Source organism: Cucurbita pepo, chromosome LG05 (genome assembly GCF_002806865.2).
Source record: "Cucurbita pepo subsp. pepo cultivar mu-cu-16 chromosome LG05, ASM280686v2, whole genome shotgun sequence".
Lineage (NCBI taxonomy): Eukaryota > Viridiplantae > Streptophyta > Magnoliopsida > Cucurbitales > Cucurbitaceae > Cucurbita > Cucurbita pepo.
The window spans coordinates 4095444-4109485 of NC_036642.1; the positions used below are offsets into that span (position 1 = coordinate 4095444).

The window sequence follows — 14042 nt, forward strand, 5'->3', positions numbered from 1 at the left end:
GTAGACACGAGACGGTGTGCCAGTAAAGACGCTGGACCATGAAGGGGGTAGATTTGGTGGCGGTTACAAATTCTATTAGATCTAGACATTGGACGATGTGTCAGCTTTCTCGATGTTCCCTAAAGGGGGTAGACACGAGACGGTGTACCAGTAAAGACGCTGGACCACGAAAGGGTAGATTTGGTGGCGGTCCCACATCGATTGGTGAAAGGAACAAGTGCCAGCGATGACGCTGGACTTTAGATAGGGATAGATTGTGATGTCCTACAATTGGGGAGGAGAACAAGACACCGTGGTATTTTTATTATTATTATTTTTTAGCGGAAGAATATTAAAGATGGAATATTTTTTAGATAAATACAAAGTTTCTAATATTTTTATTAATTTAATCTTGTTTTTAAAATTCACGAAAAGAAAAGCTCAAACAAGTTACCAAGGAAATAACAAACAAAATTTCAAGGACGAAGGCAACACAAATTTTAATATAATTAATAGTTTTTTTTTTTTTTTTTTTAACNCCCTTCTTTCACCAGAACAGGTTCCAAAATATTGAATGAGCAACAGCTATTACTCACAATCCTGATATAGCCTACCTTCATGGGGTGGAATGGGAAATGGCCCCATCATATTTCAAGAGTAAGCTTTGAAAAGACTACAAACATCATTAATGCCAGTCAAGAATTATTTTAAGATATGATCATCACCTTCGCAAAACTGTGGTGGAGTGTATTCCTCGAGGTTGATTTTGCTTGGCCAAATAGCTTGCAGTTGGTTTCATAAAACTTGAACACCTTGGTAGATTTACCTTGACAGTAGACTCCATATTAATTCCTATAATGTCTTGAGCCAGTTAATTGTAGGATGGGAGTTAAGAGGGATGAAAATATTTCGGGTAATTACATTCTAAGTATAAAAAGGTAAATAAGCAGAACAGGATCTTCCAAACAGGAGTATAATTCTAACGAATGAATTACAGTAAAACTGTTGCCTGCAACTCCTTTAATCAAAACCATTTCAAAGGGAGAAAAACTGCAACACACAAATATCACAAAAAAATTACGGAAAAAACTTTGGTTTGGAATAGCCACCTAGGTGATGAAGTATACAAAATCCTACCCACGCTGAATCATCACAAAAATAAATACTTGGGCCTTATATGCCATGATAGTAGTCTGACCAATTTAGGAAGATCGCACCATTAATATAACTTGTTTGAACTGAAGAAAGAAAAAAGATTCAGAAATTCAGGATAGTGATGTCTGGATTGCAGGGGCGTTTTTCAGCCACATCATAAGATTTATAATTTGATATTATTTCACCATCATATTCATCGTTAACTATTAAAATAGCTCTTCTGGCACAGCATATTGCCGAGGTTGAATCCAACTGAACGAATAATAAAAGAAGAAATGCACATTATACCTGAATTTTCAGGGTCCTCCCGGTTGTTCTGGACACCTTTGAGTTCAATAGAGGTGCACTCTGCCCGCGCCTCTTTTTCCCCAGTCAATTTTACGACGAATGCTAAAAGACGAAAGAAAAAATCATGGCATAAGAATCAACATGAAAGACCAATTAGATTTTGATTTACTCTCCAAAATAATTGGATTTTATTCCCATGAAACCATAATGCACTAAAAACTATTCCAAGAGAAAGCGTTGTCGTCAAAAATCAAATTCCGCAGAACAGAATAATTCCATAACTTCAACATTTGTAACAGATATCCAATAAAATCGAAATCGCGAAGAGTCAAATGATCCATAAGAAAACAAAATGCTTACGAGAAGGTGGATAGGTTCCAGCGAATTTAAACCAATCCTCGGCTCCTCTCATCTCCATCTCTGTCTCGGGGCGAGTGAAATCGTAATACATGGCGGCATCAAACTCGTAATCGAAATCAATCTCATCCGAATCAAATGGCTGATCAGTAACCTCTTCCATTTCTTCATCCATCTCCATCTCCATCTCCATCTCCGTCTCCTTCTCCTTCTCCATACAAAGCGCCATAATATCAACGTAAACGCGTAGAAATCAGAAAAAGTCCATGGATATCATCAAACGTCGTTCTACCGTTTTTCTTCTATGGAAAACGACGAATGAACCAGGAATTGTTTATCTTCACAGAAATACGCAACCAAAAAAGCAGAATAAACAACGAATATCTCTACAACATTCCATCATCTCGAATCTCTCCGCTGTCCGCAAGAAAAAATCTGCGGACATTCGGTTCATAACTCGAGACAAACATCAATTCGCCATGATCGAAAAGCGGAAAAGAAAGAACAGAAAGAAAATCATAACATTAGAAGGAATGTGTGTATGAAGTGGAAGTAGCCGGCGCTAGAGTTTGGACGAGGAAGCCATAGCCATGGAGGAAGGGAGGGAAGAAAGGAACAAGAAGAAAGAGGAAGGGACGTGGTGGCGGGCAATTTCATAAGGTGCCCAATGGGATGCGCCCGTGGTTTGAGTTTATTTATTCTCTTTTTTTTTTTCTTTTAAAATTTTTGTTTTGAATTTGTGGGTCCCACCAGCGGAAAATGCATGGCCAGTCAGATCACATAACTGTTATTTGCATTTCATTTCAATTCAAAATTCCCCGTTGTTTATTTTGGGATAAGTATTTAACAAATGACCTTTTAAATTAAAATTTCTTTTTAAATATTACTGTCTTATTTAAGATCTCCCAAATTTTTCTTTTTAAATCAAGTCCTTAATAAAAATAGATATTTATTTCTAATTTTATTAACATTATATTATGTTTACCTCACTCATATTTAGTTTATGCCTTTTTCGCCTAAATTAATTAAAATATAGTTCCTCTCAAAAATATTTTTAATAAATTTTAATTAACTATTTTTAAAAAAATTATTAGCACTTATTTTTAATATATTTTTTAACTTTTAAAAGGGTCTTAAAATTACCCTTCAATTTTTACCAATATTATTAATATTTTTAAACTTTTTCAAAATATTTAAAAATGCTTTTAGTTTTTTTTTTTTTAATAAAAAATACTTTCACAGTATTTGTGTAATAGTGCGATGTCTCACATTGGTTGTAGAGCTGAATAAAACACCGTTTATAAGCAGTGGGTAAACCTTCCCCGAGTAGACGCGTTTTAAAGTCTTGAGGGAAAGCTCGAAAGGGAAAGCCCAAAGATGACAATATCCGCTAGCAGTGGGCCTGGGTCATTACAAACTGTATCTTCTCGATGTTCTCCGAAGGGGGTAGACACGAGACGGTGTGCCAGTAAAGACGCTGGACCATGAAGGGGGTAGATTTGGTGGCGGTTACAAATTCTATTAGATCTAGACATTGGACGATGTGTCAGCTTTCTCGATGTTCCCTAAAGGGGGTAGACACGAGACGGTGTACCAGTAAAGACGCTGGACCACGAAAGGGTAGATTTGGTGGCGGTCCCACATCGATTGGTGAAAGGAACAAGTGCCAGCGATGACGCTGGACTTTAGATAGGGATAGATTGTGATGTCCTACAATTGGGGAGGAGAACAAGACACCGTGGTATTTTTATTATTATTATTTTTTAGCGGAAGAATATTAAAGATGGAATATTTTTTAGATAAATACAAAGTTTCTAATATTTTTATTAATTTAATCTTGTTTTTAAAATTCACGAAAAGAAAAGCTCAAACAAGTTACCAAGGAAATAACAAACAAAATTTCAAGGACGAAGGCAACACAAATTTTAATATAATTAATAGTTTTTTTTTTTTTTTTTTTTTTATTTGTGGACTTTTTTTGCAAGAAAATGACACTAATAATATTTAACAATTATAAACAAGGAAACTTAAATAAAACGTATTAAAAATATATATATAATTTATTATCCTGATATGATAATTTATTTATTTCAAAGTAAATATCTTAATTTTTAAATTAGATCGGACCGAATCGCCGGCTTAGGTCAAAATTGGACCAAACATGAAAACCACTATTCTTTTATTAAATATTTTCCATTCTAATTATTTTAAAAAAAATTAAAATTAAAGCTCCACCAACTCCCCCACTAATAATTAATTCGAGTATAATTTAATGAATAATATACAGAGATATTTGATGGTTTAATTATTCATCCAGAAATTATTAAATAAAAAAAATATCTAAATATTAACAATCGTCGCTAGTTTAACTTATAATTTTTATTAACGTTATTAATCCCAATTAAAAAATAGGTGTTAATTATCAATTTTAAATTCAAAAATATATTTTGAATAAGTTCGAAGTTTTAACTCGCAATATAATAGAGAAGTAAAAATTGTAAATACCGGTATTGTANGGGCCTTATATGCCATGATAGTAGTCTGACCAATTTAGGAAGATCGCACCATTAATATAACTTGTTTGAACTGAAGAAAGAAAAAAGATTCAGAAATTCAGGATAGTGATGTCTGGATTGCAGGGGCGTTTTTCAGCCACATCATAAGATTTATAATTTGATATTATTTCACCATCATATTCATCGTTAACTATTAAAATAGCTCTTCTGGCACAGCATATTGCCGAGGTTGAATCCAACTGAACGAATAATAAAAGAAGAAATGCACATTATACCTGAATTTTCAGGGTCCTCCCGGTTGTTCTGGACACCTTTGAGTTCAATAGAGGTGCACTCTGCCCGCGCCTCTTTTTCCCCAGTCAATTTTACGACGAATGCTAAAAGACGAAAGAAAAAATCATGGCATAAGAATCAACATGAAAGACCAATTAGATTTTGATTTACTCTCCAAAATAATTGGATTTTATTCCCATGAAACCATAATGCACTAAAAACTATTCCAAGAGAAAGCGTTGTCGTCAAAAATCAAATTCCGCAGAACAGAATAATTCCATAACTTCAACATTTGTAACAGATATCCAATAAAATCGAAATCGCGAAGAGTCAAATGATCCATAAGAAAACAAAATGCTTACGAGAAGGTGGATAGGTTCCAGCGAATTTAAACCAATCCTCGGCTCCTCTCATCTCCATCTCTGTCTCGGGGCGAGTGAAATCGTAATACATGGCGGCATCAAACTCGTAATCGAAATCAATCTCATCCGAATCAAATGGCTGATCAGTAACCTCTTCCATTTCTTCATCCATCTCCATCTCCATCTCCATCTCCGTCTCCTTCTCCTTCTCCATACAAAGCGCCATAATATCAACGTAAACGCGTAGAAATCAGAAAAAGTCCATGGATATCATCAAACGTCGTTCTACCGTTTTTCTTCTATGGAAAACGACGAATGAACCAGGAATTGTTTATCTTCACAGAAATACGCAACCAAAAAAGCAGAATAAACAACGAATATCTCTACAACATTCCATCATCTCGAATCTCTCCGCTGTCCGCAAGAAAAAATCTGCGGACATTCGGTTCATAACTCGAGACAAACATCAATTCGCCATGATCGAAAAGCGGAAAAGAAAGAACAGAAAGAAAATCATAACATTAGAAGGAATGTGTGTATGAAGTGGAAGTAGCCGGCGCTAGAGTTTGGACGAGGAAGCCATAGCCATGGAGGAAGGGAGGGAAGAAAGGAACAAGAAGAAAGAGGAAGGGACGTGGTGGCGGGCAATTTCATAAGGTGCCCAATGGGATGCGCCCGTGGTTTGAGTTTATTTATTCTCTTTTTTTTTTTCTTTTAAAATTTTTGTTTTGAATTTGTGGGTCCCACCAGCGGAAAATGCATGGCCAGTCAGATCACATAACTGTTATTTGCATTTCATTTCAATTCAAAATTCCCCGTTGTTTATTTTGGGATAAGTATTTAACAAATGACCTTTTAAATTAAAATTTCTTTTTAAATATTACTGTCTTATTTAAGATCTCCCAAATTTTTCTTTTTAAATCAAGTCCTTAATAAAAATAGATATTTATTTCTAATTTTATTAACATTATATTATGTTTACCTCACTCATATTTAGTTTATGCCTTTTTCGCCTAAATTAATTAAAATATAGTTCCTCTCAAAAATATTTTTAATAAATTTTAATTAACTATTTTTAAAAAAATTATTAGCACTTATTTTTAATATATTTTTTAACTTTTAAAAGGGTCTTAAAATTACCCTTCAATTTTTACCAATATTATTAATATTTTTAAACTTTTTCAAAATATTTAAAAATGCTTTTAGTTTTTTTTTTTTTAATAAAAAATACTTTCACAGTATTTGTGTAATAGTGCGATGTCTCACATTGGTTGTAGAGCTGAATAAAACACCGTTTATAAGCAGTGGGTAAACCTTCCCCGAGTAGACGCGTTTTAAAGTCTTGAGGGAAAGCTCGAAAGGGAAAGCCCAAAGATGACAATATCCGCTAGCAGTGGGCCTGGGTCATTACAAACTGTATCTTCTCGATGTTCTCCGAAGGGGGTAGACACGAGACGGTGTGCCAGTAAAGACGCTGGACCATGAAGGGGGTAGATTTGGTGGCGGTTACAAATTCTATTAGATCTAGACATTGGACGATGTGTCAGCTTTCTCGATGTTCCCTAAAGGGGGTAGACACGAGACGGTGTACCAGTAAAGACGCTGGACCACGAAAGGGTAGATTTGGTGGCGGTCCCACATCGATTGGTGAAAGGAACAAGTGCCAGCGATGACGCTGGACTTTAGATAGGGATAGATTGTGATGTCCTACAATTGGGGAGGAGAACAAGACACCGTGGTATTTTTATTATTATTATTTTTTAGCGGAAGAATATTAAAGATGGAATATTTTTTAGATAAATACAAAGTTTCTAATATTTTTATTAATTTAATCTTGTTTTTAAAATTCACGAAAAGAAAAGCTCAAACAAGTTACCAAGGAAATAACAAACAAAATTTCAAGGACGAAGGCAACACAAATTTTAATATAATTAATAGTTTTTTTTTTTTTTTTTTTGTTTTTTTTTGAAAAAAAAAAAAAAAGAATTACGAAATACTCATGGTAACCCTTCAAGCAAATGAAATTAGTAATATTATCCGTGAACGTATTGAGCAATATAATAGAGAAGTAAAAATTGTAAATACCGGTATTGTACTTCAAGTAGGCGACGGCATTGCTCGTATTTATGGTCTTGATGAAGTAATGGCAGGTGAATTAGTCGAATTTGAAGAGGGTACTATAGGCATAGCTCTAAATTTAGAATCAAATAATGTTGGTGTTGTATTAATGGGTGATGGTTTGCTGATACAGGAGGGAAGTTCTGTAAAAGCAACGGGAAGAATTGCTCAGATACCAGTAAGCGAGGCTTATTTAGGTCGTGTTATAAACGCCCTGGCTAAACCTATTGATGGCCGAGGTGAAATTTCAGCTTCTGACTCTCGGTTAATTGAATCTCCCGCTCCTGGTATTATTTCGAGACGTTTTGTATATGAGCAAAATTTTAATTTTAATTTTAAATTTAATAGGATTTAAAATTTTAATTTAATTTTTTATTTATTTTATGGTCAAAAATTTTAATAGTGATATGTAGGAAGATTCTAATAATATTTTTTTTACAAAATATTCCTATTTCATATAAAGTTTTCATATTTATCAAAATTTTAACTAATTTGAACGTAATTTAATAGTTGTCATTATCGCACTTTGATGACAGCGGATTTGTGATCGTGCAGTATTCACTTCCCGCAACAAGTGAGTTAAGTCTATTCGTTCTTGTGTCGCATACGGCCAAGCGACGTATGCTTGATCCTCTGGCTCCGGTTCAAGAAGAAAATTATAGAAAACGGGGTCCATCTGGATGATAGGTCTAGGTCTATAAATTGGCAAGTGTCACCCTTAAGGCTTCACCAAAAACTTGTAAGCCAAAACCAAGTAGCTACTACTAGAGCGACATGGAAAGTGGATTTAGCAAACAAATTCTCATCTTCTTTGTTCTTCTTGCAGCCATTGATCCCAACAAGAACTCAACCACAGCAACAACAGACCTCATCCCCAAAGCCACCACCCAATTCATCAAAGCCTCATGCACAGCAACCACCTACCCCAAGCTTTGCTTCACATCCCTCTCAGCTCATGCAAACAAGATCCGAACCAACCCGGAACTCCTAACGAAAACCGCCATCGACGTAGCCCTTCTCTCGACCGAAACAACGTCGAGCACGGTGGCAAACCTTCTGAAAAGCAAAGGGCAGCTGAGCCGCCGAGAGGTGGGCGCCGTGACCGATTGCGTGGAGGAGCTGAGGGACTCCATGGATAGGCTCAAAAGGTCAGTTAGTGAAATGAAGAAGCTCAAAGGGGGCGATGGCTTCGATTTTGAGATGACAATGAGCAATATTCAGACATGGATAAGCGCGGCATTGACTGATGAAGATGCTTGCATGGAGGGGTTTGGTGGGCGGTCGATGGATGGCTATGTGAAGGCTTTTGTGAAACAGCATATTGAGATGATTGCACATTTGACTAGCAATGCCTTGGCTTTGGTTAACAAATTTGCTGATCTTCATGGCTAGTTTCTTATTAGCTATGCATGTGTGTTCTATCTTTGATCTATCAATCATATTGTTGTAAAGGGTTTGTAATGTTTAGTACTATGGAGTGTGTAATAANCGCTAGCAGTGGGCCTGGGTCATTACAAACTGTATCTTCTCGATGTTCTCCGAAGGGGGTAGACACGAGACGGTGTGCCAGTAAAGACGCTGGACCATGAAGGGGGTAGATTTGGTGGCGGTTACAAATTCTATTAGATCTAGACATTGGACGATGTGTCAGCTTTCTCGATGTTCCCTAAAGGGGGTAGACACGAGACGGTGTACCAGTAAAGACGCTGGACCACGAAAGGGTAGATTTGGTGGCGGTCCCACATCGATTGGTGAAAGGAACAAGTGCCAGCGATGACGCTGGACTTTAGATAGGGATAGATTGTGATGTCCTACAATTGGGGAGGAGAACAAGACACCGTGGTATTTTTATTATTATTATTTTTTAGCGGAAGAATATTAAAGATGGAATATTTTTTAGATAAATACAAAGTTTCTAATATTTTTATTAATTTAATCTTGTTTTTAAAATTCACGAAAAGAAAAGCTCAAACAAGTTACCAAGGAAATAACAAACAAAATTTCAAGGACGAAGGCAACACAAATTTTAATATAATTAATAGTTTTTTTTTTTTTTTTTTTTNTGAAGAGGGTACTATAGGCATAGCTCTAAATTTAGAATCAAATAATGTTGGTGTTGTATTAATGGGTGATGGTTTGCTGATACAGGAGGGAAGTTCTGTAAAAGCAACGGGAAGAATTGCTCAGATACCAGTAAGCGAGGCTTATTTAGGTCGTGTTATAAACGCCCTGGCTAAACCTATTGATGGCCGAGGTGAAATTTCAGCTTCTGACTCTCGGTTAATTGAATCTCCCGCTCCTGGTATTATTTCGAGACGTTTTGTATATGAGCAAAATTTTAATTTTAATTTTAAATTTAATAGGATTTAAAATTTTAATTTAATTTTTTATTTATTTTATGGTCAAAAATTTTAATAGTGATATGTAGGAAGATTCTAATAATATTTTTTTTACAAAATATTCCTATTTCATATAAAGTTTTCATATTTATCAAAATTTTAACTAATTTGAACGTAATTTAATAGTTGTCATTATCGCACTTTGATGACAGCGGATTTGTGATCGTGCAGTATTCACTTCCCGCAACAAGTGAGTTAAGTCTATTCGTTCTTGTGTCGCATACGGCCAAGCGACGTATGCTTGATCCTCTGGCTCCGGTTCAAGAAGAAAATTATAGAAAACGGGGTCCATCTGGATGATAGGTCTAGGTCTATAAATTGGCAAGTGTCACCCTTAAGGCTTCACCAAAAACTTGTAAGCCAAAACCAAGTAGCTACTACTAGAGCGACATGGAAAGTGGATTTAGCAAACAAATTCTCATCTTCTTTGTTCTTCTTGCAGCCATTGATCCCAACAAGAACTCAACCACAGCAACAACAGACCTCATCCCCAAAGCCACCACCCAATTCATCAAAGCCTCATGCACAGCAACCACCTACCCCAAGCTTTGCTTCACATCCCTCTCAGCTCATGCAAACAAGATCCGAACCAACCCGGAACTCCTAACGAAAACCGCCATCGACGTAGCCCTTCTCTCGACCGAAACAACGTCGAGCACGGTGGCAAACCTTCTGAAAAGCAAAGGGCAGCTGAGCCGCCGAGAGGTGGGCGCCGTGACCGATTGCGTGGAGGAGCTGAGGGACTCCATGGATAGGCTCAAAAGGTCAGTTAGTGAAATGAAGAAGCTCAAAGGGGGCGATGGCTTCGATTTTGAGATGACAATGAGCAATATTCAGACATGGATAAGCGCGGCATTGACTGATGAAGATGCTTGCATGGAGGGGTTTGGTGGGCGGTCGATGGATGGCTATGTGAAGGCTTTTGTGAAACAGCATATTGAGATGATTGCACATTTGACTAGCAATGCCTTGGCTTTGGTTAACAAATTTGCTGATCTTCATGGCTAGTTTCTTATTAGCTATGCATGTGTGTTCTATCTTTGATCTATCAATCATATTGTTGTAAAGGGTTTGTAATGTTTAGTACTATGGAGTGTGTAATAATGCGTGTGATCTTTTCTTAATAAGATTGTTACGGGTGTTTGTGTTTCGTCTCGTTCGTGTTTGAGCTATACTCTGTTGATATTGAATGATTTAGCTCTCGTCGTGTGTTAGACAAATATGACTTATCGATAAAAACTCTAACTATTTCTTGTGTTGCTTCGTCTAATTTTGTTATAATTTATAAAAAAAGGTCGGTAAATACATGAGATGTGAGATCACGCGTCGGTTGGAGAGAGGAATGAAGCATTACTCGTAGGAGTGTGAAAATGTCTCTCTAGTACACGTGTTTTAAAACTGTGAGGCTGATGATGATACGTAATGAGCTAAAGCGGGCAATATCTGTTAGTATGGTATTAGAGTCCGACACCGAGCAATGTGTCAGTGAGTAAAAAATATGTTATTTTAAGTTATTTGTTGAATATGATCATCTTGTATGTCAACCACGTACCGTTCAAAAGTATATTAATAACCTAGAATTTTTCATTCTCAAACACGAGTTGTAAATGCAATTTATTGTAATCACACACGAGAGTTGTAAACAAATTGGCGTTTAACTTAATCTTCAACATATAAGGTTGAATGGTTTGCATTAATCATCCAATCTATGAGATCCTACATCGGTTGGAGAGAGGAACGAAACATTTTTTATAAAGGGTGTGGAAACCTCTCTCTAATTGACCTGTTTTAAAACTGTAAGGCTAACGACAATATATAACGGGCTAAAGCGGACAGTATCTGTTAGTGATGGGTTTGAACTATTACAAATGGTATCAGAGCTGGACACGGGGTAGTGTGATCTCAAGGGGGTGGATTGTGAGATCCCACGTCGATTAAAGAAAGGAACAAAACATTCCTTATACCAGGCAGTGCAGTGTGTCAGCGAGGACACTGGACACCCAATAGGGTATATTGTGAGATCTCACTAGAGAGGGAAACAAAACATTTCTTACAAGGGTGTAGAAACCTCTCTCTAACTAAAGCGTTTTAAAATCATGAGGCTGACGGCGATACGTAACGGGTTAAAGTGGACAATATCTATTAGCTGTGGACTTGAACTATTACACAATTATTTAGATCGAATGATTATATCCTACCTATTTTTGTCACGAACGAACAATAACAATGAGTGTTCACTTCAATCGTGGTCGTCGGATTATTATTGTAGTACTTGAAGCAAAAAAAGTGATGAATTAAGTGGGGTTGTTGTGGCGGCTATTATTCATACCAATCCTATGCATTCTAACACAAGTCCATATCACTTTTGAAACCCTCCCTCAAATAACACCTCGAGGGCTAAGGCTAAGGCCAAGGCTCTTCAAATAACACCTACAAATTAAAGCACTCGCGTGACAAATTCCTCACATAACACCTGCAAATGAATTGATAGACATAAATTTTCATATCAAACTAAAGGGTTAGACAAATGTATTGGACACCTCAATGAGCATCGTTCATTGAAGCAACGTTTTACCAAATTTCATTACGTTTGAAATTTTGACACCTACCGAACATCTTTTAAGGTGCATGTTTGAATTAACTTTATAAACGATTATGAACGATCATAGTTCGACAATATAAGAATAATTGCTTTCAAATATTAAAACCATTGATAATCTGATTAAAATCACTTGGGAATAGCTAAATGGAAAATTTGATTTGAATAAAATAGAAAAATTGAAACCTTCTTGAGTGTCGTGAGAAAAATGTTGCATAGTCTCTACGTCCTCGTGAAAGTTGGTGTAACAGGCTTTAAAACGCGTCTACTAGGGGAAAGTTGGTGTTTTTGTTCTCCTCTCCAACCAATGTGGGACATCACGATCCACCTCCCTTCGGGGCCCAATGTCCTCGCTGTCACTCGTTCCTTTCTCCAATTCGATGTGGGACCCCCACCAAGTCCACCCCCCTTTGAGGCCAGCGTCTTTACTGGCACACCGCCTCTTGTCTACCCCCGTTCGGGGAACAGCGAGAAGGCTAACACATTGTCTAGTGTCTGGCTCTGATATCATTTGCAAAGGCCCAAAACCACCGCTACCCAATGGTGTTTTTGTTCTTCTCTCCAACCAATGTGGGACATCACAATCCACCACCTTTGAGGCCCAACGTCCTCGCTGACACTCGTTTCTTTCTCCAATTCGATGTGGGACCCCCACCAAATCCACCCCCCTTTGGGGCCAGCATCCTTACTGGCACACTACCTCGTGTCTACCTCCCTTAGGAAACAGCGAGAAGGCAGGCACATCGTTCGGTCCAGGGCCATTTGTAACGGCCCAGGGTCAGCGTCCTTACTGGCACACCACCTGTGTCTACCCCCTTCGGGGAACAGCGAGAAAGTTGGAACATCGTCCGGTGTCTGGCTCTAATACCATTTGTAACGACTCAGATCCACCGCTAGAAGATATTGTCCTCTTTGGATTTTCCCTTTCGGGCTTCCCCTTAAGGCTTTAAAACGCGTCGGCTAGGGGAAGATTTCCACTCCTTTTGGTGTTTTTGTTCTCCTCCCCAACCAATATGGGACATCACAGATAGACCTCCCAAACTATATCGACGTTGGCTGACACGAAATAGAAGAAATTGACATGGTAATATTTGGTAGTTGTCGAGCTTGACTAGAGACGTGGTGTAACAAGCATCATAAACATTAATTCATATAATTAGTCCTTCAACTTGGCCACTCGTGATACATCGAGTCTGGCACTTAAAACTGCTTCATTTTAACAAGATGGTGAGATGCTACTTAGATGCTTACATCAAAAGAAACTTACACGCCAAGAATTTAACAATTTACGACTACAAAAAACTAAAATGACAATATTTAAATTACTCGAGAATATCGGTCACTAACCTTCAAGTCTCAATTATCCATTAGCCTCACTCTTCGACAACCAAACAAATCATATGTCAATTATGTACGATGATTAATTATTGTCGTGATGGTCTCGACTATTTTGTATATCAAGCTAAAATTAAAATATAAAAAATAAAAGAATAAAAAATATCCCATTTTAATATTCATTTAAATTAATTAAAAAAAAAAACAAATTTGATTTGTTGCACATAATTTTTAATTTTTAATATCAACCTTATATATATATATATATATATATATCACTAAATAAAAAAGCTATGGATAATGTGTAGGATAAAATAAAATATTTAAAAAAGTGAGGAATTTAAAGGGAATATTAAAATTATATTTTTAATCTTTTTAAGAGTAAAAGTATAAATTATAGGTAAACGTGAGTATAATTTAGAAAAATATTTTTTTAACATAGATTTTAATTATTATAAATATACAATTTTAAAATTTAAATTTTAGTAGTTAATAAAGTACGTGGAAATGGTTAAATAATAAAACATATTACGTATTAAAAGAAAAAATAAAAAAACCAAAACCCTACCCTCTTCTTCTTTTGCCCAGCTATTTTTACTTCTGCTGCAACGGCACGTCAGCCCCTGTTCAGCCGCAGCCGCAAGCTCAGTCTCCATCTCTC

General features: G+C 36.6%; 3 protein-coding genes across 5 annotated transcripts; 2 read left to right on the forward strand and 1 right to left on the reverse strand.

Annotated features, from left to right (window-relative positions):
- Window positions 1-642: 642 nt before the first annotated feature.
- On the reverse strand, window positions 643-5570 carry LOC111795632. Of its 3 annotated transcripts, none has more exons than XM_023678170.1 (3): window positions 4931-5570; window positions 4571-4672; window positions 643-805 (listed from the first exon to the last, which is right to left on the reverse strand). In XM_023678170.1, exons 1-3 carry the CDS (start codon window positions 5154-5156, stop codon window positions 687-689), a joined length of 447 nt encoding a protein of 148 aa, XP_023533938.1. In that variant the 5' UTR covers window positions 5157-5570; the 3' UTR covers window positions 643-686. The 3 variants fall into 3 exon arrangements, with proteins under 3 accessions (XP_023533938.1, XP_023533936.1, XP_023533937.1); XM_023678168.1 differs by having other exon boundaries at window positions 643-831; XM_023678169.1 differs by lacking the exons at window positions 4571-4672; window positions 4931-5570 and adding exons at window positions 1423-1524; window positions 1783-2422 and having other exon boundaries at window positions 643-831.
- Window positions 5571-7766: 2196 nt separating this feature from the next.
- Window positions 7767-8535, forward strand: LOC111795631 (21 kDa protein-like). Its single transcript, XM_023678167.1, has one exon. The coding sequence runs from the start codon at window positions 7823-7825 to the stop codon at window positions 8438-8440; it is 618 nt and encodes a 205-aa protein (XP_023533935.1). The 5' UTR covers window positions 7767-7822; the 3' UTR covers window positions 8441-8535.
- A 1246-nt stretch (window positions 8536-9781) lies between these two features.
- On the forward strand, window positions 9782-10598 carry LOC111795630 (21 kDa protein-like). The gene has a single exon (XM_023678166.1). The coding sequence runs from the start codon at window positions 9838-9840 to the stop codon at window positions 10453-10455; it is 618 nt and encodes a 205-aa protein (XP_023533934.1). The 5' UTR covers window positions 9782-9837; the 3' UTR covers window positions 10456-10598.
- The last annotated feature ends 3444 nt before the right edge of the window (window positions 10599-14042 follow it).

Bases quoted from the DNA above. Each gene is read 5' to 3' on its own strand.
- LOC111795632 (XM_023678168.1), bottom strand. From the start codon at position 5,156: ATGGCGCTTTGTATGGAGAAGGAGAAGGAGACGGAGATGGAGATGGAG. The intron at 4,673-4,930 runs GTAAGCATTTTG...TTCGTCTTTTAG, and splicing joins TGGAACCTATCCACCTTCTC to CATTCGTCGTAAAATTGACT. The intron at 832-4,570 runs GTATAATGTGCA...AAGACATTATAG, and splicing joins GGAGGACCCTGAAAATTCAG to GAATTAATATGGAGTCTACT.
- LOC111795631 (XM_023678167.1), top strand. From the start codon at position 7,823: ATGGAAAGTGGATTTAGCAAACAAATTCTCATCTTCTTTGTTCTTCTT.
- LOC111795630 (XM_023678166.1), top strand. From the start codon at position 9,838: ATGGAAAGTGGATTTAGCAAACAAATTCTCATCTTCTTTGTTCTTCTT.